Source organism: Arxiozyma heterogenica (genome assembly GCF_036370985.1).
Source record: "Arxiozyma heterogenica strain weizmannii chromosome Unknown scaffold_11, whole genome shotgun sequence".
NCBI lineage: Eukaryota > Fungi > Ascomycota > Saccharomycetes > Saccharomycetales > Saccharomycetaceae > Arxiozyma > Arxiozyma heterogenica.
Window position 1 is genome coordinate 161879 of NW_027042664.1, and position 16439 is coordinate 178317.

At 29.3% G+C, this 16439-nt stretch overlaps 8 protein-coding genes across 8 annotated transcripts; 5 read left to right on the forward strand and 3 right to left on the reverse strand.

Annotated features, from left to right (window-relative positions):
• Positions 1-2522: 2522 nt before the first annotated feature.
• Positions 2523-3572, forward strand: PEX15 (Pex15p; the record flags this gene model as incomplete). Its single annotated transcript, XM_064856768.1, has 1 exon — positions 2523-3572. The coding sequence occupies one exon, from the start codon at positions 2523-2525 to the stop codon at positions 3570-3572; it is 1050 nt and encodes a 349-aa protein (XP_064715901.1).
• Positions 3573-4295: 723 nt separating this feature from the next.
• TPD3 (protein phosphatase 2A structural subunit TPD3) lies at positions 4296-6191 on the forward strand (the record flags this gene model as incomplete). The annotated part of the gene is made up of 1 exon (XM_064856769.1): positions 4296-6191. The coding sequence occupies one exon, from the start codon at positions 4296-4298 to the stop codon at positions 6189-6191; it is 1896 nt and encodes a 631-aa protein (XP_064715902.1).
• Positions 6192-6996: 805 nt separating this feature from the next.
• Positions 6997-8112, forward strand: NGL1 (RNA exonuclease; the record flags this gene model as incomplete). Its single annotated transcript, XM_064856770.1, has 1 exon — positions 6997-8112. One exon carries the CDS (start codon positions 6997-6999, stop codon positions 8110-8112), a length of 1116 nt encoding a protein of 371 aa, XP_064715903.1.
• An 820-nt stretch (positions 8113-8932) lies between these two features.
• NOP12 (rRNA-processing protein NOP12) lies at positions 8933-10222 on the reverse strand (the record flags this gene model as incomplete). Its single annotated transcript, XM_064856771.1, has 1 exon — positions 8933-10222. The coding sequence occupies one exon, from the start codon at positions 10220-10222 to the stop codon at positions 8933-8935; it is 1290 nt and encodes a 429-aa protein (XP_064715904.1).
• A 909-nt stretch (positions 10223-11131) lies between these two features.
• On the reverse strand, positions 11132-11560 carry RPS15 (40S ribosomal protein uS19 RPS15; the record flags this gene model as incomplete). Its single annotated transcript, XM_064856772.1, has 1 exon — positions 11132-11560. One exon carries the CDS (start codon positions 11558-11560, stop codon positions 11132-11134), a length of 429 nt encoding a protein of 142 aa, XP_064715905.1.
• Positions 11561-13196: 1636 nt separating this feature from the next.
• RPP2A (ribosomal protein P2 RPP2A) lies at positions 13197-13517 on the forward strand (the record flags this gene model as incomplete). Its single annotated transcript, XM_064856773.1, has 1 exon — positions 13197-13517. One exon carries the CDS (start codon positions 13197-13199, stop codon positions 13515-13517), a length of 321 nt encoding a protein of 106 aa, XP_064715906.1.
• A 1032-nt stretch (positions 13518-14549) lies between these two features.
• On the forward strand, positions 14550-15425 carry SIL1 (Sil1p; the record flags this gene model as incomplete). The annotated part of the gene is made up of 1 exon (XM_064856774.1): positions 14550-15425. One exon carries the CDS (start codon positions 14550-14552, stop codon positions 15423-15425), a length of 876 nt encoding a protein of 291 aa, XP_064715907.1.
• Positions 15426-15664: 239 nt separating this feature from the next.
• OPI10 (Opi10p) lies at positions 15665-16414 on the reverse strand (the record flags this gene model as incomplete). The annotated part of the gene is made up of 1 exon (XM_064856775.1): positions 15665-16414. The coding sequence occupies one exon, from the start codon at positions 16412-16414 to the stop codon at positions 15665-15667; it is 750 nt and encodes a 249-aa protein (XP_064715908.1).
• Positions 16415-16439: the final 25 nt, after the last annotated feature.

Genomic DNA, 16439 nt, shown 5'->3' on the forward strand with positions numbered 1-16439 from the left:
GCTACAAGAGCAAAAGTTATGCTATAAAATATTAAAAAAAACAGTAAAAATTTCCAATAAACACTTTTTGTTAAAGTTAACCATAGACCCTGGAGAATAATAAGTAGAAATACACAAATTTAATGAATTATGGAGATGTTAGTAAAAAGAAAAAAAGTTGGAGTAGAAAAGGCTATATCTTACTACTATCGGAATTTGAAAACTTATTTATCTTTGGGTATTTAAAACATACATGAATTGTATACCAAAGAATTTTTGAATGGGTTAAATCATTCAATAAATCATTCTTTATATAATAATATTTTATTTTTAATTTATACAAAATGGCATTTATAGACCAATAGGAGTTATGAATCTGTTTCATGTGGCAGCAGTGTAAACTTAGGGTTTTTCGATAACTTCCAACAAGAGTAACTTTAGAAAGAGAATAACAGGTGTATATTTATAAAAAAAAGTTAATAACTCAATAATATGAGTTTGAATTTTTTTAGCCTTTTATCTTCTTTTACAATGTGATTTTCCTTTCAGTAAATTTTTTTTAGATTATACATATTTATATATACATATATTTATATACGTGAAACATGAAAATGAAAAACTTTTGCACAGTTAAACAGATATATTTATGCGTATGTATTTAAAAAAGTATTTTTGAGAAACGTCTGGTATAAATAAGGGTATTAATTAATTTACATGTAAGTTAGTTGGTTTGATTTTGCTTTGTCTTGTTTTATCATTTGTGGATATCTAGTATTTATGTATGTGATTTCTTGGTAAATAGAGAGTTTGTTGTCTTTGTAAACCACTTTTTAGCACTTGTCTTTAACTTATGATTTTTCAATGATCCTACTTGTTCATTTTGTTCAAGTGACTTTTCTTGTTGTAGTAGAGATTCTCTTTCTTTTAAAAAGGTTTCCATAGACCATGTCAAATATTCTTCCTTCACGCCAACAGGCAATTTATCGTATTGATTAAAAGTCAATGTTTTAGCAAAATATGTAAATACTGCATCTTTATTACCTTTATGTATAAAAATCTTTCTTTTAACCATTTTTATTTTTAAAAATAATGACGTAGAGATGCTGTAAGTAAAACTATATCATAAGTACAAAAGAAAAATGACAGGGAAATATAATTGTAAAATTCTATATTTTTTCTTTCTTGATTATGGTTACCAGTGAGATATATGTTTTGATATAATATGTTATACAGAAGTTATAAGCTACTTGAACAAAATATATGACATATCTTTTTATTTTTCAATATCGATATAATATATATAGATGTAGTTTTCTGTGGTATACATAAGTTTTAAGTTAATTACTCAAACAAAGGATAGAAAGAGAGAAAGAAAGAAAAAAAAAAGAGTTTTAAAAATTTAAGGACCTTCAATATTAGCAAAGGTTAAATTAATAATATACAGTAGGATGTGCATTTGTGTTCCGGAATATGTTTGTTTGTTGATCTCTTCTTCTTCCTTTGTTCTTTTTAATGTATTGTTTAAATTTTGTTATTTTCAAATTACGTGATTGGCACCCTTGTACGGAATCAGGATCAGTATGTACCGGTAAATATCAGTTGTTTTCAATAAATATTCTCAAGAAACTCGAAACCAAACATAATAAAAAAAAGGTTTTTACTAAACTAACATTGCATATATCTAACATATCCAATATTATTTAGTAATGTTATAATTACAAAAGATGTTTTTGCCTTTTGCTTTTTTCTTTACTTTTATTTACTACATTGATTAAATAAATAACATACAAAAAAAGAGAAAATAACAATAAAACCTAAACATTAAAAAAGAAGTCAGGAATGTATTATTGTCGTACTATCAATATGAAAATTTGCTCGACTTGTCTTTTCCCTATACATTTATAGTTAATGATTGAAAATACTTCTATTCTTCTTCTGGAACTTTTTTTTTTGTTTCTCCACATCCTTTTTGAATAAGTATATCCCCAATGTAAAATTGGAATAGTTTTATAATAGGTTGTCTAATTGTTATAGTATATTATTTTTTTCTCATAATAATAGATCAAAAAAATTTAGTATTAAATATGAAAAACACATTATATGTTACAATTATTTTCCACACATCAAGGTTTTTCTACACTTTATGACTCTTTTATCCTTACTCATGGCTCATTTTCACTACATCCTTAATAATATTCTGTTACAGTGGCATATCACTTTGAAGTAAAAAACCCTTTAACTTATCTATGAAACATTTTACGTCTTTCTCTAAAGGAGTAAAACCGGGATTTAAAATAGAAAAAGAAAGGAAAAAAGAAATAATGAGAACAAGAAAAGGTAAAAAAAAAAATCAGCAACATCTTATGTAGACTTTACAAAAGTTGAAGTGCAATTTTGTCTTAGTGTACACTATTTACCGAAATATAGAAGTTTTATAAGTTTATTTTGAATTATTAATAAACAATACTGACTTTTTTTATGGCAGCTTCCACGAATTCTAAGCTTGAAGACATTTTTAAAAAAAATTATGATATGAAGAAGAAATGACCACTGTTTCCAAATTACTATCCAATGACATGTTTAATGAAATATATGATACATCTAAAGATCAATATGATGAATGTATGCAGTATTACATAAGGAGGCAATACAAACAATGTTTAGAAACACTATTAGAATATGATTTGATCAAAACAGAACGGGGAAACCGGTTATTTATTAATTGTTGCTATAAGATACCAAGCTTCGATATATTGGGCAGATCATTTAAGTCTATATTGGATACTTCCTTTGGTGTTCATAAATGGGAAGAATATATCATTCAATTGAATATGAATGAGTTAAAGGACATAGCTATAGTAAATCGGATTTTACTGTGTTCTTATAAATGGCTGCTATGGACACAAAGTGATAAGGATCCTACAATAGTAGAAACATACTTACAATTTGTAGAGACTGTGTTATCTAGATCTTTAAAAGATGGTAGTAAACAAGTGGATGCCCTTTATGAATTGATTTTATTTTATATTAATGAAGTTAAAATTAAATTATTAAATGGATCTAGATCTATCACTCTATATACAAATATATGTGAAAGATATCCATTGATATCTAATATTTTATCTGAGAAAAGTGTCTTAGGACCCACTTATGAAGAATGTATCAAGAGTAAATTAAAACCAAAAATATTATTATCAAAGACAAAGAGAACGGATATGAGTCATGATATTAACAATGAACAACACAGCAACATAAAGAGAGAAGAAAATATCGATATTAGAGAGCCAGAGCCTATTATTAATCACATCATAGAAGAGAGTCATAACAATGATACTGATAATTATAAAAATAAAGTATTTATCACTACTACTAGCACTAGTAGTACTAACCTAAAAGATATGATATATCAGTACAAAAAACTTACTTATCACTATCTACAAGTTCTGAAAAATTCACCGTACAAAAAATTTCTCATCATAGGACTACTATTTATACTTTTGACTATTTACAAGAGTAGAAAACATATCAAAAGGATAAGTAACCTGATAAGAAAATTAATTTCTGCATCTTTATCTGTTTTGGATCAATATTAATGATACCATTGTATAATATGTTATTGTATATATATAAATGAATTCTCAACATAATTTGCATGTACGATGCCCTTCTATCCAAAGTATATACATACATATATACATGCAAGTAGCACCCATCTACCAACGATGCATCACTCAATTACTGCTGTACCATCACCCCACACTAGGTCTTTGTAATAGAACTAGCTAAACTCTTCAACCTTATGGTGCCGTGCTCAGTGATTCTAGTTTTAATTAGGGTTTTATAGGGTTGAGGGGAAATTCGAGAATTTCCTTTTGGATTTTTTCAATTTTTTTCTTTTTCTTCCTTCCCCCTTCTCCTCCTCCCCTTTTGAATTATTCATGTTTTTTTATTTTCTATCTTTCTTGTGAAGCATTTTTCCATAATAAGCAACATGAATAAGTAATGGGAGTTAATCAATTTGTCGGTTGACAGAAACAAGTTATCCATGATTTTAACAGAATAAAAATAAGAAGGTTCTTGCACAGGTTTAATCATATGCTGTTAATTAATTACTAACATTTTTATCATTTTCATTTGTAAGCATCCATAAAAGTTAAATAATAGCAAGTAAGTAGAAGATAGAAGCTTTTGACAGGCTTTATACATTACAAAAATATTTATCTTCTTTACACAATAAAATAACTTGTATTCACTTAATATTTGAAGTCATTCTAATTTTTTTTTTATTCACAGATATAATATATTTGATTACAAAGATGAATGCAGAGACGGAACACGGTAATAATAGTAATAACAAAGATAACAACACAGTTGAACAAGGGAATGGCGTTTCTCGCCAGGAAGATTTATATCCCCTAGCATTATTAATGGATGAATTAAAACATGATGATGTTGCAAATAGAGTAGAAGCAATGAAGAAATTGGACATTATTGCTATTGCACTTGGTCCTGAAAGAACAAGAGACGAATTGATCCCATTTTTAACCGAGGTAGCACAAGACGATGAAGATGAAGTATTTGCTGTATTAGCTGATGAACTAGGAAAATTTGTTCCTTATGTTGGTGGTTCCAAATTTGCTACTATTTTGTTACCTGCTTTGGAGATCTTGGCTTCCACTGAAGAAACTTTAGTTAGAGATAAAGCTGTTGACTCATTAAATGTTGTAGCCCAAGATTTGTCAGATGACCAAATTTTGAATGAATTTATTCCTTTGGTAGAGCATTTAGCTACTGCTGATTGGTTCTCCTCAAAAGTCTCCTCTTGTGGACTTTTCAAAGCTGTTATTGTTAGAGTAAAAGATAACACTTTAAGAAATAATTTATTAGCTTTATATCTGCAATTAGTACAAGATGATACCCCAATGGTTAGAAGAGCTGCAGCTAAACACTTATCGGGATTAATAGATTTATTTACTGAAAACACAAATTTAGCTACTGTGGAAGATTGGGAATATATATCTACTATGTTTCAAAAGATAAGTACCGATAATCAAGATTCTGTGAAATTTTTAGCTATTGATTGCTTAATTTCTATCTTGAAATACTTCAACATTAAGAAAGATACTACGCATTTTAAGGATTTATTAGAATCTGCTATTAAATTAATCACTGATGAAGCTTGGAGAGTTCGTTATATGGCAGCTGATAAATATTCCGCATTAGCTACTCAGTTTGTGGTAGATCAATCGTATATTAATGAATTATTGCCACCATTTTTATCCCTATGTGAAGATAATGAATGTGATGTTAGAAAGGCAATTGCAGAACAGGTTCCAGCCTTTGCAACATTATTAAAGGATTCTCCAAATATTATATCAACAAAGATTATTCCTGCTGTACAGAATTTGAGTATAGACGAAAATGAAACAGTTAGAGCGTCATTAGCATTGAAAATTACTAACTTAGTCTCAATTATGACAAAGGAACAAGCCATTGAACACCTTTTACCAATTTTATTAAATATGTTAAAGGACGAATTCCCTGAAGTAAGATTAAATATAATTGCCAATTTGAAAGCAGTTAATGAAGTAATTGGTATAGAAATGCTATCCGATTCACTGTTGCCTGCAATCACTGAATTGGCTAACGACGTCAATTGGAGAGTAAGACTGGCTATCATTGAATATATTCCAGTATTGGCAGAACATCTTGGTGTACAATTTTTTAATCAACAATTAAGTGACTTCTGTCTTTCATGGTTATGGGACACAGTATTTTCAATTAGACAAGCTGCAGTCAACAACCTAACAAAATTGACCAAGATTTTTGGCCCAGAGTGGTGTCGTGATGAAATCATATCAAGATTATTAAAATTTGACTCCCAGTTATTGGAGAATTTTATTTATAGATTTACTTTATTATCTGCATTAACAGCCTTAGTTCCAGTTATATCATTAGATGCAGTGACTGATCAAGTACTTCCATTTGTTAAACACTTAGCTGATGATGCAGTTCCTAATATAAGATTTAATGCAGCCAAATCATATACTGTTATTGTGGAGGCGCTAGTGACAAAAGATAAACAAACGTATTTATCATTGATTCAAGATACAATCTTACCATCTCTTCAGAAGCTTATAAAAGATGATGATATTGATGTCAAATATTTTGCTCAACAAAGTTTAAACAAATGCAATGAACTTCTCAAGTAAGGATAATGGGAGGAATAATAGATATCAAATTTTTTTTTCCTCTTTTTCAATTTCATAAAGCTTCACCCCATTTTTAATCATTATTCTCATTACTTAATGAATTATTGAATTGGTACATACTACTACTATATATATTATTACTAACATAAAGTACCTTGAAAAAATAAATAAGAAATGAATTTCAACAAAAAAATGCGCATGCAGTACATTCTAGAGCCCAAAAATGAACTCAAAACAGCTAAGTTTTAGACTATTTTAAAAACAACTTAGCTATATACAAGTTCCAAATCTAATCTTTATATGTATCTTCCTCAGTGAAATACAAATAACATTCAAACATATCTTAATAGTTAAACTTTATTGCATAAACAAATATAATGATGAACATGAGCACTATGTCTGGCTCTTGTACTGTTCTATCATGATTATCTGTCGAGAATTGCTTTTTAGTTCAACAAAAAATAGGAAAGATTTTGATCACAGACAGTTACAAATACTGGAACAATTTTTAAAGGAATGGAATTTTCCAAAGATCAAAAATAATGAAAAAAATAAATTCCGAAAAAGCAAGGATCCGCCTAAAAAAATAAAGATGTTAGGAAATGAAACAAGCCATAATATATTATACAATCACCAGCTGTTCAAAGGCTCCTTTAAAACAAGATCCTCAACTTCCCATTGAGAACTATTTAACTGTATCTTAAACTACACCTGACTATACTCTCATGTAATATAAATACTATAAATACATTTATCTAAATATTTTTCCAAATAAAAATAAAAAAATAGAAAAAAAGCCAAAAAAATGTTTAAAAGACCATTTGTTCCTGTTAATACGAAAGGCGTAAACAATTTAGCTAAAAAGTTTACTCCAGTATCAAGAAACCTTAAATTTACTCTATTGACATATAATATTTTATCACCTTCATATATGTGGCCAAAAGTTTACACATATGTGCCAGAAAAATATAAAGATTGGAATTTCAGACATAAATTGCTGGAACATGAAATAATGCATTTATATAAAGCTGATATTATGTGTTTTCAAGAAATGACACATAAAGATTATAATGAGTTTTGGGCTCCTATGGCTTTACAGAAACTTCAGATGAAATCTAAGTTTATTTCTAAGACAGCCCCTAAATATTGGACATCCTCTGACGAACAGTTAGACGGATGCAGTATATTTTACAATCAAAATATGTTCGAATTCATCTCTTCCAAAGGAATCTATTTAAATCAATTATTAAGTGCTTTCAATGAACAGGAATTATTATATCTATCCACTAGAGAATTACAATTGACTGACGGTGGCGGCAATCCAATGGGTACGACTAGTCTTTTACAATTTTTAAGAGATAGAAATCAAGTCTGTCTCTTTGTTACTTTAAGACATAAACCTTCAGATCTGATTTTTGTTATTATAAATACTCATCTTTATTGGAAATATGATGATGTAAAGTTGTCACAATGTTTAGTCATAATGAGAGAATTAAATAGCATTGTAAATGGTCTACTAAAAGCAGCAAAAGAGGATTTGGATGTAACTAGTGATAAAGTTAGAATACTTTTTACTGGTGATTTGAATTCTACTAAAAAGGAAACGGTCATTAATTTCCTTAGAGGCCAAATTATTAATACAATGGACTTGAATCTTGTTAACCCAATGAGAACATATTTAAATCATTGTGTGTATGATGATATTCCAAGGGAATGTTTTGAATATACATGTTATTCTGGGAAATTGAAAGGTATATTCGACTATATTTGGTACCATGATACACATTTTGAATTATCAAAAATTCTTAATGGTAAAGAAGTATCTAAAGAATTGAAATTTAAGAATCAATTTGGTTTACCAAATGACGACCATCCAAGTGATCATATACCTTTATTAGCAGAGTTTAAAATTTTACTTTGAACTTGAATAATAATGATCATATTGCACAATTTCCCTCAATTATCCTTTTTACATGTATCATCTAAAAATCTTTCTTTCAGAGGAAAATAAAGAGTATGTTTAATTAAGTGGAATTCTTTTCACAAATGCTCTTAATTTATATTATGAAAGGTGATCTGTTTCAAATATTTATTCCTATATTTATATTCAAACTAATGTTATCAGTACAAATGGAGATATTATTCTATCTATAAAAAAAAAAATATAAAAAAAATAATAAACTAATGATTATATCATTTTATCCACATGTTATACGTGATAATATCAACAGAAATATATTATTTTCCCATCATATCCTTTTAATAACCTTTCTTTGCTTTAGTAAACATGATCATTTAACAAAATAATGCTTGTAATTATCGATAAGTATTCATAACCTTTCAACTAATCCTGAAACATATATAGATAACATCCTTAATATTATATAAAATGAAATAAACAATACTTAGCAATTCTAATATAATCTCTATCTTCAATTTCGTAAAATTTTGATTTCGAACCTAGAATAGCATTGTTTTTCTTTTTTCTTTTAATTTAAACAAATCTCCTCTTTGAAAACTACTATACATGGGATCTTTAGTACAAATATGTAGATATATATGCTTATGGATATTCCTAGTGGATTGGCTTATTTATATGCACATTTATATATATAGCGTGGCAACCAATATAACAGCGTCATGTACGATATTCACTAAAATAAAGACAAAACAGAAGTAACGTTAACGAATTGTTCTCTATTAATGATACCATTAATATGGATTAATTATCATTTTCATTATCATTTCTTATCATTAGCTTGTGCCTTTTTGTAAGCTATCGATCTTTTAGTGACCCTACCATCTTTAGATCTTGGTTTGCGTTTTCTCAATAAAGAACCAATCTTACCTTTACTATTCTTTTCGGCTCTCATACCTTCAATTGTCAACTCCTTTCCTAAAGTGGCCCTATCCGCTTTATTTAAGATTTTCTTAGCCCTACCTAGTTTAGTTTTTTGTTGCTCATTCAATATTTTATTACTATTGTCAATTCCGTTATTTTTATCATTATTAAATTTTGATTTAATATTCTTACATCTAGTTATTCTTAATTTCCTACTCTTACCAGAATGAATTGATTTCATTGGTTTATCATTTAATAAAAGTGCTTTGTTAACAGATTCTAATTCCTTAAATTGAACATAAGCAAAACCTTTACCTACATTAGTTTTAGAGTCACGGACAATACGCACATAATCAATTTCACCAATTGGACTAAAATGGCTCCAAAGAGATTCTTCATCTTCTTCAAAATCTAAATTACCAACAAAGATCGACTTCTGTTTGTAATGTGGAGCTGGATGTGCAACAGAATCTACTCTTAAATGACGTGAATCAAAAACATAACCGTTAAATTGCTCACAAAATTTGGAAAGTCCATCACTCTTAGAATAAACTATATATGCGTTGATTGAATGACGATCTTTATGGAAAGATTGTCTTGCAAACGCAATCTTTCTTGGTAATGGCTCATCAAAAGAAATTGATCTAAATCTAATACTCTGAATAGTAATATCTTTATTCTCTGGTGAAAACAGTTTTTTGAATCGTTTGTAAGTGTCTCTCGATGTAATTACTTCAGTTGGAACATTACCAACAAAGATTGTTCTTTGAGCTTTTTCAATTTCATCTTGCTTGAAATCAATTTGTTTGGCTGGTTTAGCAACTTCTTTATTCTCTGAGTCTGACGTAAGTTCACTTTGAGCCTCCTTCTTATCATCATTTTTATTTTCTTGATCGTCTTCTTTAATCAACTTTTCAAAATACTTACTTTCTAAATCATCATTTTCGTCCTTACTAGAATTCTTTTTTTTTTTTTTAATTTGTTTTTGATCATTTTCTTCAGTGATATTTTCAAAATTTGTTGTAGTTGAAATTTCATCTATTTCTGTGGTATCATAATTATCTTGTCCAATTTTATTTTGTCTTACAGGGATAATCTTTTCAATACTATTTGAGTTTTGAAATAGACTGGCAATTGAAGAATTCTTTGGTGCGTCCTTCCCGAATAATTGATCAATGGAAGATGACATGCTAGTTATAAATATTAAAATGGTTTTTCTCTTTCTATCTTTTCAGGTATATAAATATATTATCTTTTCTTTACAGGTATATATATTTGCTTCAAAAAAAAAAAACAACAACAATTACTAAAAGAGCCCCACTTATTTGAATTGTTGTAGGTCCTTTAATTGAAAATCAAAACAGTGTTTTAGCTAGTAATACTATATCAATAGTATCATATTTTGGGCCCATCAGTCCAACGAAGATAAAAAATGTATCCATTTTGCAAGCTCATCTCTTCGTCTACACAGAAATATACCAAAAAAAAATAAAAAAAGTTAGCAGCATTAAAGAAAATTTTTAGTAAAGCAAGAAATTTCTTTTCTTTCAAGGTTTTCCTATTTAAGATATGTTCAGATTTCTCTTACCAAAGAGGGAAATAATGTACTTTAATAGGATTATTTTTCATTTGATATAGGTAACAGTAATGACACCAAACACTAATGGAATCAATCTAGTGTTATAGCGACGTATTATATGTAGCTGAAATTTGTAAATTAGTTAATTCAGATACACGGATAGAGGAGTTGAAATAAATCCAAAGATCGAACCTAATGATTAGAGTCTATTTACATGCGCCATCTACATAATGACTATATCACTTTAGGTATTGATAGCTGCAAATCAAATGATCCTTATTTCTTTCTAACATTCAATAATTTACACACACACATATATATATATATCTTATTCCTTTTTTTTGTTAGTTGACATCTTCTTATTAGAGAAGAATCTTATATTCTTGTTTATATATAGTTAATTACTTATATATATATATATATTATAGATAGATAGTAGTTAAAGGATAAGAAATGTATGAGATATAAGATTAAAATAAAGTAAAAGAAATAAAGTAAAAAGAAACCCTATAAATTGCTTTATTTTAATGGAATAAAACGAGAAGTGGTGGCACCAGCTCTACCATGTCTAACTGGGGTGTAAGTGATGGAGAATTCACCCAAGTAGTGACCCAACATTTCTGGTCTGATTTCGACTTGGTTGAAAACCTTACCGTTGTAGATACCAACAATAGAACCAATCATTTCTGGAACAACAATCATATTTCTTAAATGGGTTCTAACAACAGCTGGCTTTTCGTTTTCTGGAGCAGCTAATTTAGCAGCTCTTAATTTCTTTAAGAAACCAGCTGGCTTAGTAGATAAACCTCTAGCAAATCTTCTTCTGACTCTAGCTGGGGTTAACTTAATGAAGTCTTCAGTAGACATTTCCATTAATTTATCTAATTCGACACCTCTGTAAGAATGGGTCTTGAAAGTTCTCTTCTTAGTAGCAGTGGTAGCAGACATCTTGGATCTTCGGTAAGTGTATGTGCTTCTGTCTTAGAGTCTTGGTGTGGGGTTCTTCTTTCCAGAAAGACAAGGTAACGTTAAAACAAGGGCAACTATTAATAACAGAGGGGCCTAATTAAAACAAGGTGAACTAAATAATATGGACAAAGCATCAAATATTACAAGGAAGACAAAGAAGAGCATTACCTTGAAATAATACATGATACAGACCGCAAAACAAAAGTTACTAATAGGAGAGAAAATGCCGTACACAACCCAGAATCAAGATAATCTTGAGTAAGAAGGACCACGAAAAAGTGGAATAATATTAATCTCAAAACGGAACTAAAGAGAATTTGGAAAATCGTCTATAACATTCAATTCAGGAAAGAGAAAACGTTTAATGTCTCTGAATAAGATTGACGAAAGTGTGAGACGGATGGACAATTAGGATGATGTAAATATTACATTCACAAAAGAGTTTAATGGTGTGTCCCCATGAAAGGAAGAAGTGTTTCTAGATAGAGAGAAAGGATTTTGTTACTACGCATTAGTCAGACGGACAGACAGACAAACAGACAGACAGAGGGAAAAGAAAGTTATTCGAGCCTACAGAAACGATTTCTTCTGGAAGCGGGAGGCAAAAGTCTATTACAAAAATTGAGACTTCACCAACCATAGTCACCCATCACAACGGATAGATGAGTGATTACGATTATTAAACATTAATATCTGAGAACAGAAGGACGCGCAAAAGAAAAAAAAAGAAAATTGCATAAGAATATGCAAGTAACAGATATACAGGACTGTTATAAATCCTTACATCACAGTATAAGCCTTGCTTTTTTTTAGCATTACATTATAGAGCATGGTGAGAAAAGCAATCAATTTTTTCCTTCTTTGTTCAGCATAGAGTCTTTTTTCTCCGCTTAATATACCTTTCCTAGATAAATAAATAAGAAAAAAATGAAAAAAAAACAAAACAAAACAAAACAACAGAGATTAAGGTAAAAACGGATTTGGAGAGGAGAAGGCATTCTTGCCTCCCTGTGTGAATTAATTGCTTCTACCATTACTAGCAGTGGCTTTCTTTCCCTTCTCCTCCCCAATTCCTCTGGTTTCCTCGTCATATTCCAATGTTTTGGCAGGAAAACTTAGAAACGGTTTCTGTTTAAACTTTGTCAAGAGGTAACAAGGAGTCCACAACACATCGACACAGAACAACGAAAGTACAGGACACCAGGTAACCCAACCCGCCTAGCCAAATTGTCTGGCTATGCCTGTGTTAATTATTATTTTCACATCCTAACAGAGACCCTGGAGACAGAAGGATGGAGAACATAATATTGCAATAATTCTGTTTACCACCACCATCTCTTGGAAACTTAATACTGAAAGCTTTAGTAGTGTATGATGATTATCATTTTGATTACTATTACTATCATCTACTGCTATTACGATTAGACGATACACTATTATTTCTAATATTTGGGCACTAAGCTGGTTCAACGCTATCAGTGATGTTTGCATATGTGCTTTTGCTGCCTAGGTGGGGTTTTCCTATTATGAGCTAATACATCTTTTATCCTGATCTTTTTTTCTTCATCTTGTCGATTCTTAAAAGAAGGAGTGCAATAAACCAAGGACCCTAAAGATGAAGTACTTAGCTGCCTACCTTTTATTAAACGCCGCCGGTAACACTCCAAACGCTGAAAACGTTAAATCTGTTCTTTCTGCTGTTGGTATTGAAATCGATGAAGAAAGAGTCTCTGCTTTAGTTTCTTCTTTAGAAGGTAAGTCCATTGAAGAATTAATCGAAGAAGGTAACACCAAATTATCTTCTGTTCCAGCTGCTGCCCCAGCTGCCGGTGCTGCCGGTACTGCTGGTGCTGCTTCTGGTGAAGCTGCTGAAGAAGCTGCTGCTGAAGAAGAAGAAGAATCCGATGAAGACATGGGTTTCGGTTTATTCGATTAGATTAAGAGAAAAGAAGAGATAACGTTTTTTATTTTTTTTTAAATTTTTAAAGGAAAAAATACACAAGAATAATAATAATAATAATGATGAATATTACGAATGTGTATTATTACTATTATTATTATCAATAAACATTATGTAAGAACAGCATAAAACATCCTGTTTTCTTTCTAATTGCATTTGTTTATTATTCTTTTATTTTTGTATATTACTATCTTTTTTTTTTCTACTTACTTATATCTATTCGTCTTATCAAATAACATTTAATAATTGTATGCAATATATATATACATTTCCCTTATACATATATATTCATATAACAAACTTCAAATAAAATATCTAAAAAATAATACTTATAAAATTCCTAATACACGTCTACTGCTGACTTTGCAAGAAATGTTTTTTTTATATTAGAATGAATATGTAAAGCCAGAATGCTGTTATAGATGTGTCTATGTTCGATACATTTTCATATTTATTCATGAAAATTAATGACACGTATATCAAATTGAAAAATTTATTTTCTACAGACACCGGCAAATACTTAAGCAAGTAAGAAGCCAGTTAAGAACAAAGTGATTTACTAGTAGTGATAACCATAATATGTAAACTTGCGTTCTTCTAACCGTTCTGAAAAAAAAAAAAAAGAACAAAAAGAACAAGATAATTTTCCATATAACTGTATTATACTGACCTTAGAAGCAAAAATTAGATATATACTAAATGCTATTATGAAATCTCTGTATATATTGCTATTTGGGATAATATGCTTTACTAAAGCTATTAATCAAATTACATTATCTCCTTCTAATAAAGATGAGCATAATCGTAATGAAATAGATAACCAACTTATTGTTCCATCAGTTACAACCCAAACTCTTCAAGGATCAAAATTGGATGGTCCTAGATTATTACAACCTACAACAGACTCTGAATTGAATAAAAAAAAATTTATTCAAACCTGAAAAGGAATGGAAGGTGATTGGAGAAAATGATATTTTACCAAGAGATGGTTTAGATATTAGAATCAATATGGAGACCGGGTTAAAAGAAGCTAAACTATCAGATAATAAAGTATCCGACATTACAACAGATAGTGTCTATTCATTCTCTACACAATTCAAAGAAGTTTATGAACTGATCTCTAATAATGATTATAATAATGCATTACTAAAATTGGATGATTTATTAGAGTTTGTACACGATTATAAATACGGACAAGAAATTATTACACACGAGTGGACTTCCTTATCCAAATTGATGATGGATGAACAATTACCTGCTAACTTAAATGAAATCATAACAAGAATAGTTATAAGTGCAATGAGAAATAATCCACCAGTTATTGATTATATTAGAAACCATTCAGCTGATAGCTTAGTGACTAAATTATTTAGTAAGGTTGAGTTGTGTGATGATTTTATTTTATTGAAAAGATATGTCACATTTTTAGAGCAATTCTTGGATCCAAAACAAGTTACGTCACAGAATTTAAATATCTTATATTCAATTTTTAACAGATCATCCGATAAACAATTGAAATGGAAAATATTACATATCGTTTCATATTTCTATACTCATGGACAATTCATGGATTTAGAACATGATTCATTGTGGTTTAAGCACTATTTGGCTATGATAGAAGATTCAGCTGCTGATGAATACCATATAAGATTGTTTTTTGATACATTATATGATATAAAATTACATTATGGCAATAATATTCAAGTTCCATCCAGCTTTCTTAATTGGTTAAATAATCAAATACAAATTAGAGAAAACATTAATGATTTAAGTGAAAGAGACCCTGAACAAATTGAATTTAATGATAGATTGAAAGAAAGTAGACATAATGTTTTTGGTAACCCTATGGCAGGTCGTATTAAACATTTTAATGATGAACTGTAAATGTAATCATTTCCCGAAACATAAAGCAAATGTGTAAAACAATGAATGCTATTAAGTTATTTATAAAATCGTTAAGAACTCTCCAAACTGATAAGATCGATCTTTATTCCTAAAAGTCGGTTAATTAACATAGGATAAAAAAAAATATGAATAAGATTAGGGAAAAAATGCATTATTTATGTGTTGTTGTACTCCAGATATATACCTTTCTCTCTCTATATATATATCTATGTATTTATTTATTCACTTGTGACTTCATCTAAAAATGTCCCATCATTAGCTAATCTCTTTTTAAACTTATCCCACCAAGTATCAAATCTTTTTATAGAAACATTTCCGTTCATATCAAGGAACCCTGAGAGATAATTATACGCGTGTTGCACAATCTTTGCCGCCAGATCTTGGGTTAATTTAGGATACATCTTAGCTAATTGCCCTGGTGTATTAATTCCTTTGTTATTTACTGTAACTAAAGCCATAGAATTGACATTTGTATTATTCATAGGATTATTCTGGGTTCCTGTTCGAAGTTGCTTCCATTGATTTACTTTTTCCATGCCTTCTGTCCTAGGTTCGATAGATATTCCAATTATTAATTGTGATAAATTAGATGTGTTCATATTATTAGATATATTCTCATTGATATTATCATCCTCCATATCAATTTCTCCTAAACCTTCATTTTGTTCACTTTCATCGATATTATTAGACATACCATTATTATTATTTAATTTTACTTTAAAAATGGCACTTGGTTTTTCTTGTGATAAATATCCAAATATTTTAAAATCTTCATTGGGTCCTAATTTGAAAAATACAATTGCAACAAAATCTGATGGGAAAGTTACATTAGGTAAAATAAATAAAGTGATATGAGAATAATTTCTAGGTTTTGTTGAAGAAAGAACTAAAGTATGTTGCAATCCGTTGGAATTGGGTACTTCTTCTGATAACTGTAATGGATTCCCTGATGCAATAGCAGCAAACATTATCGATAAATTCCAGTAATTAATA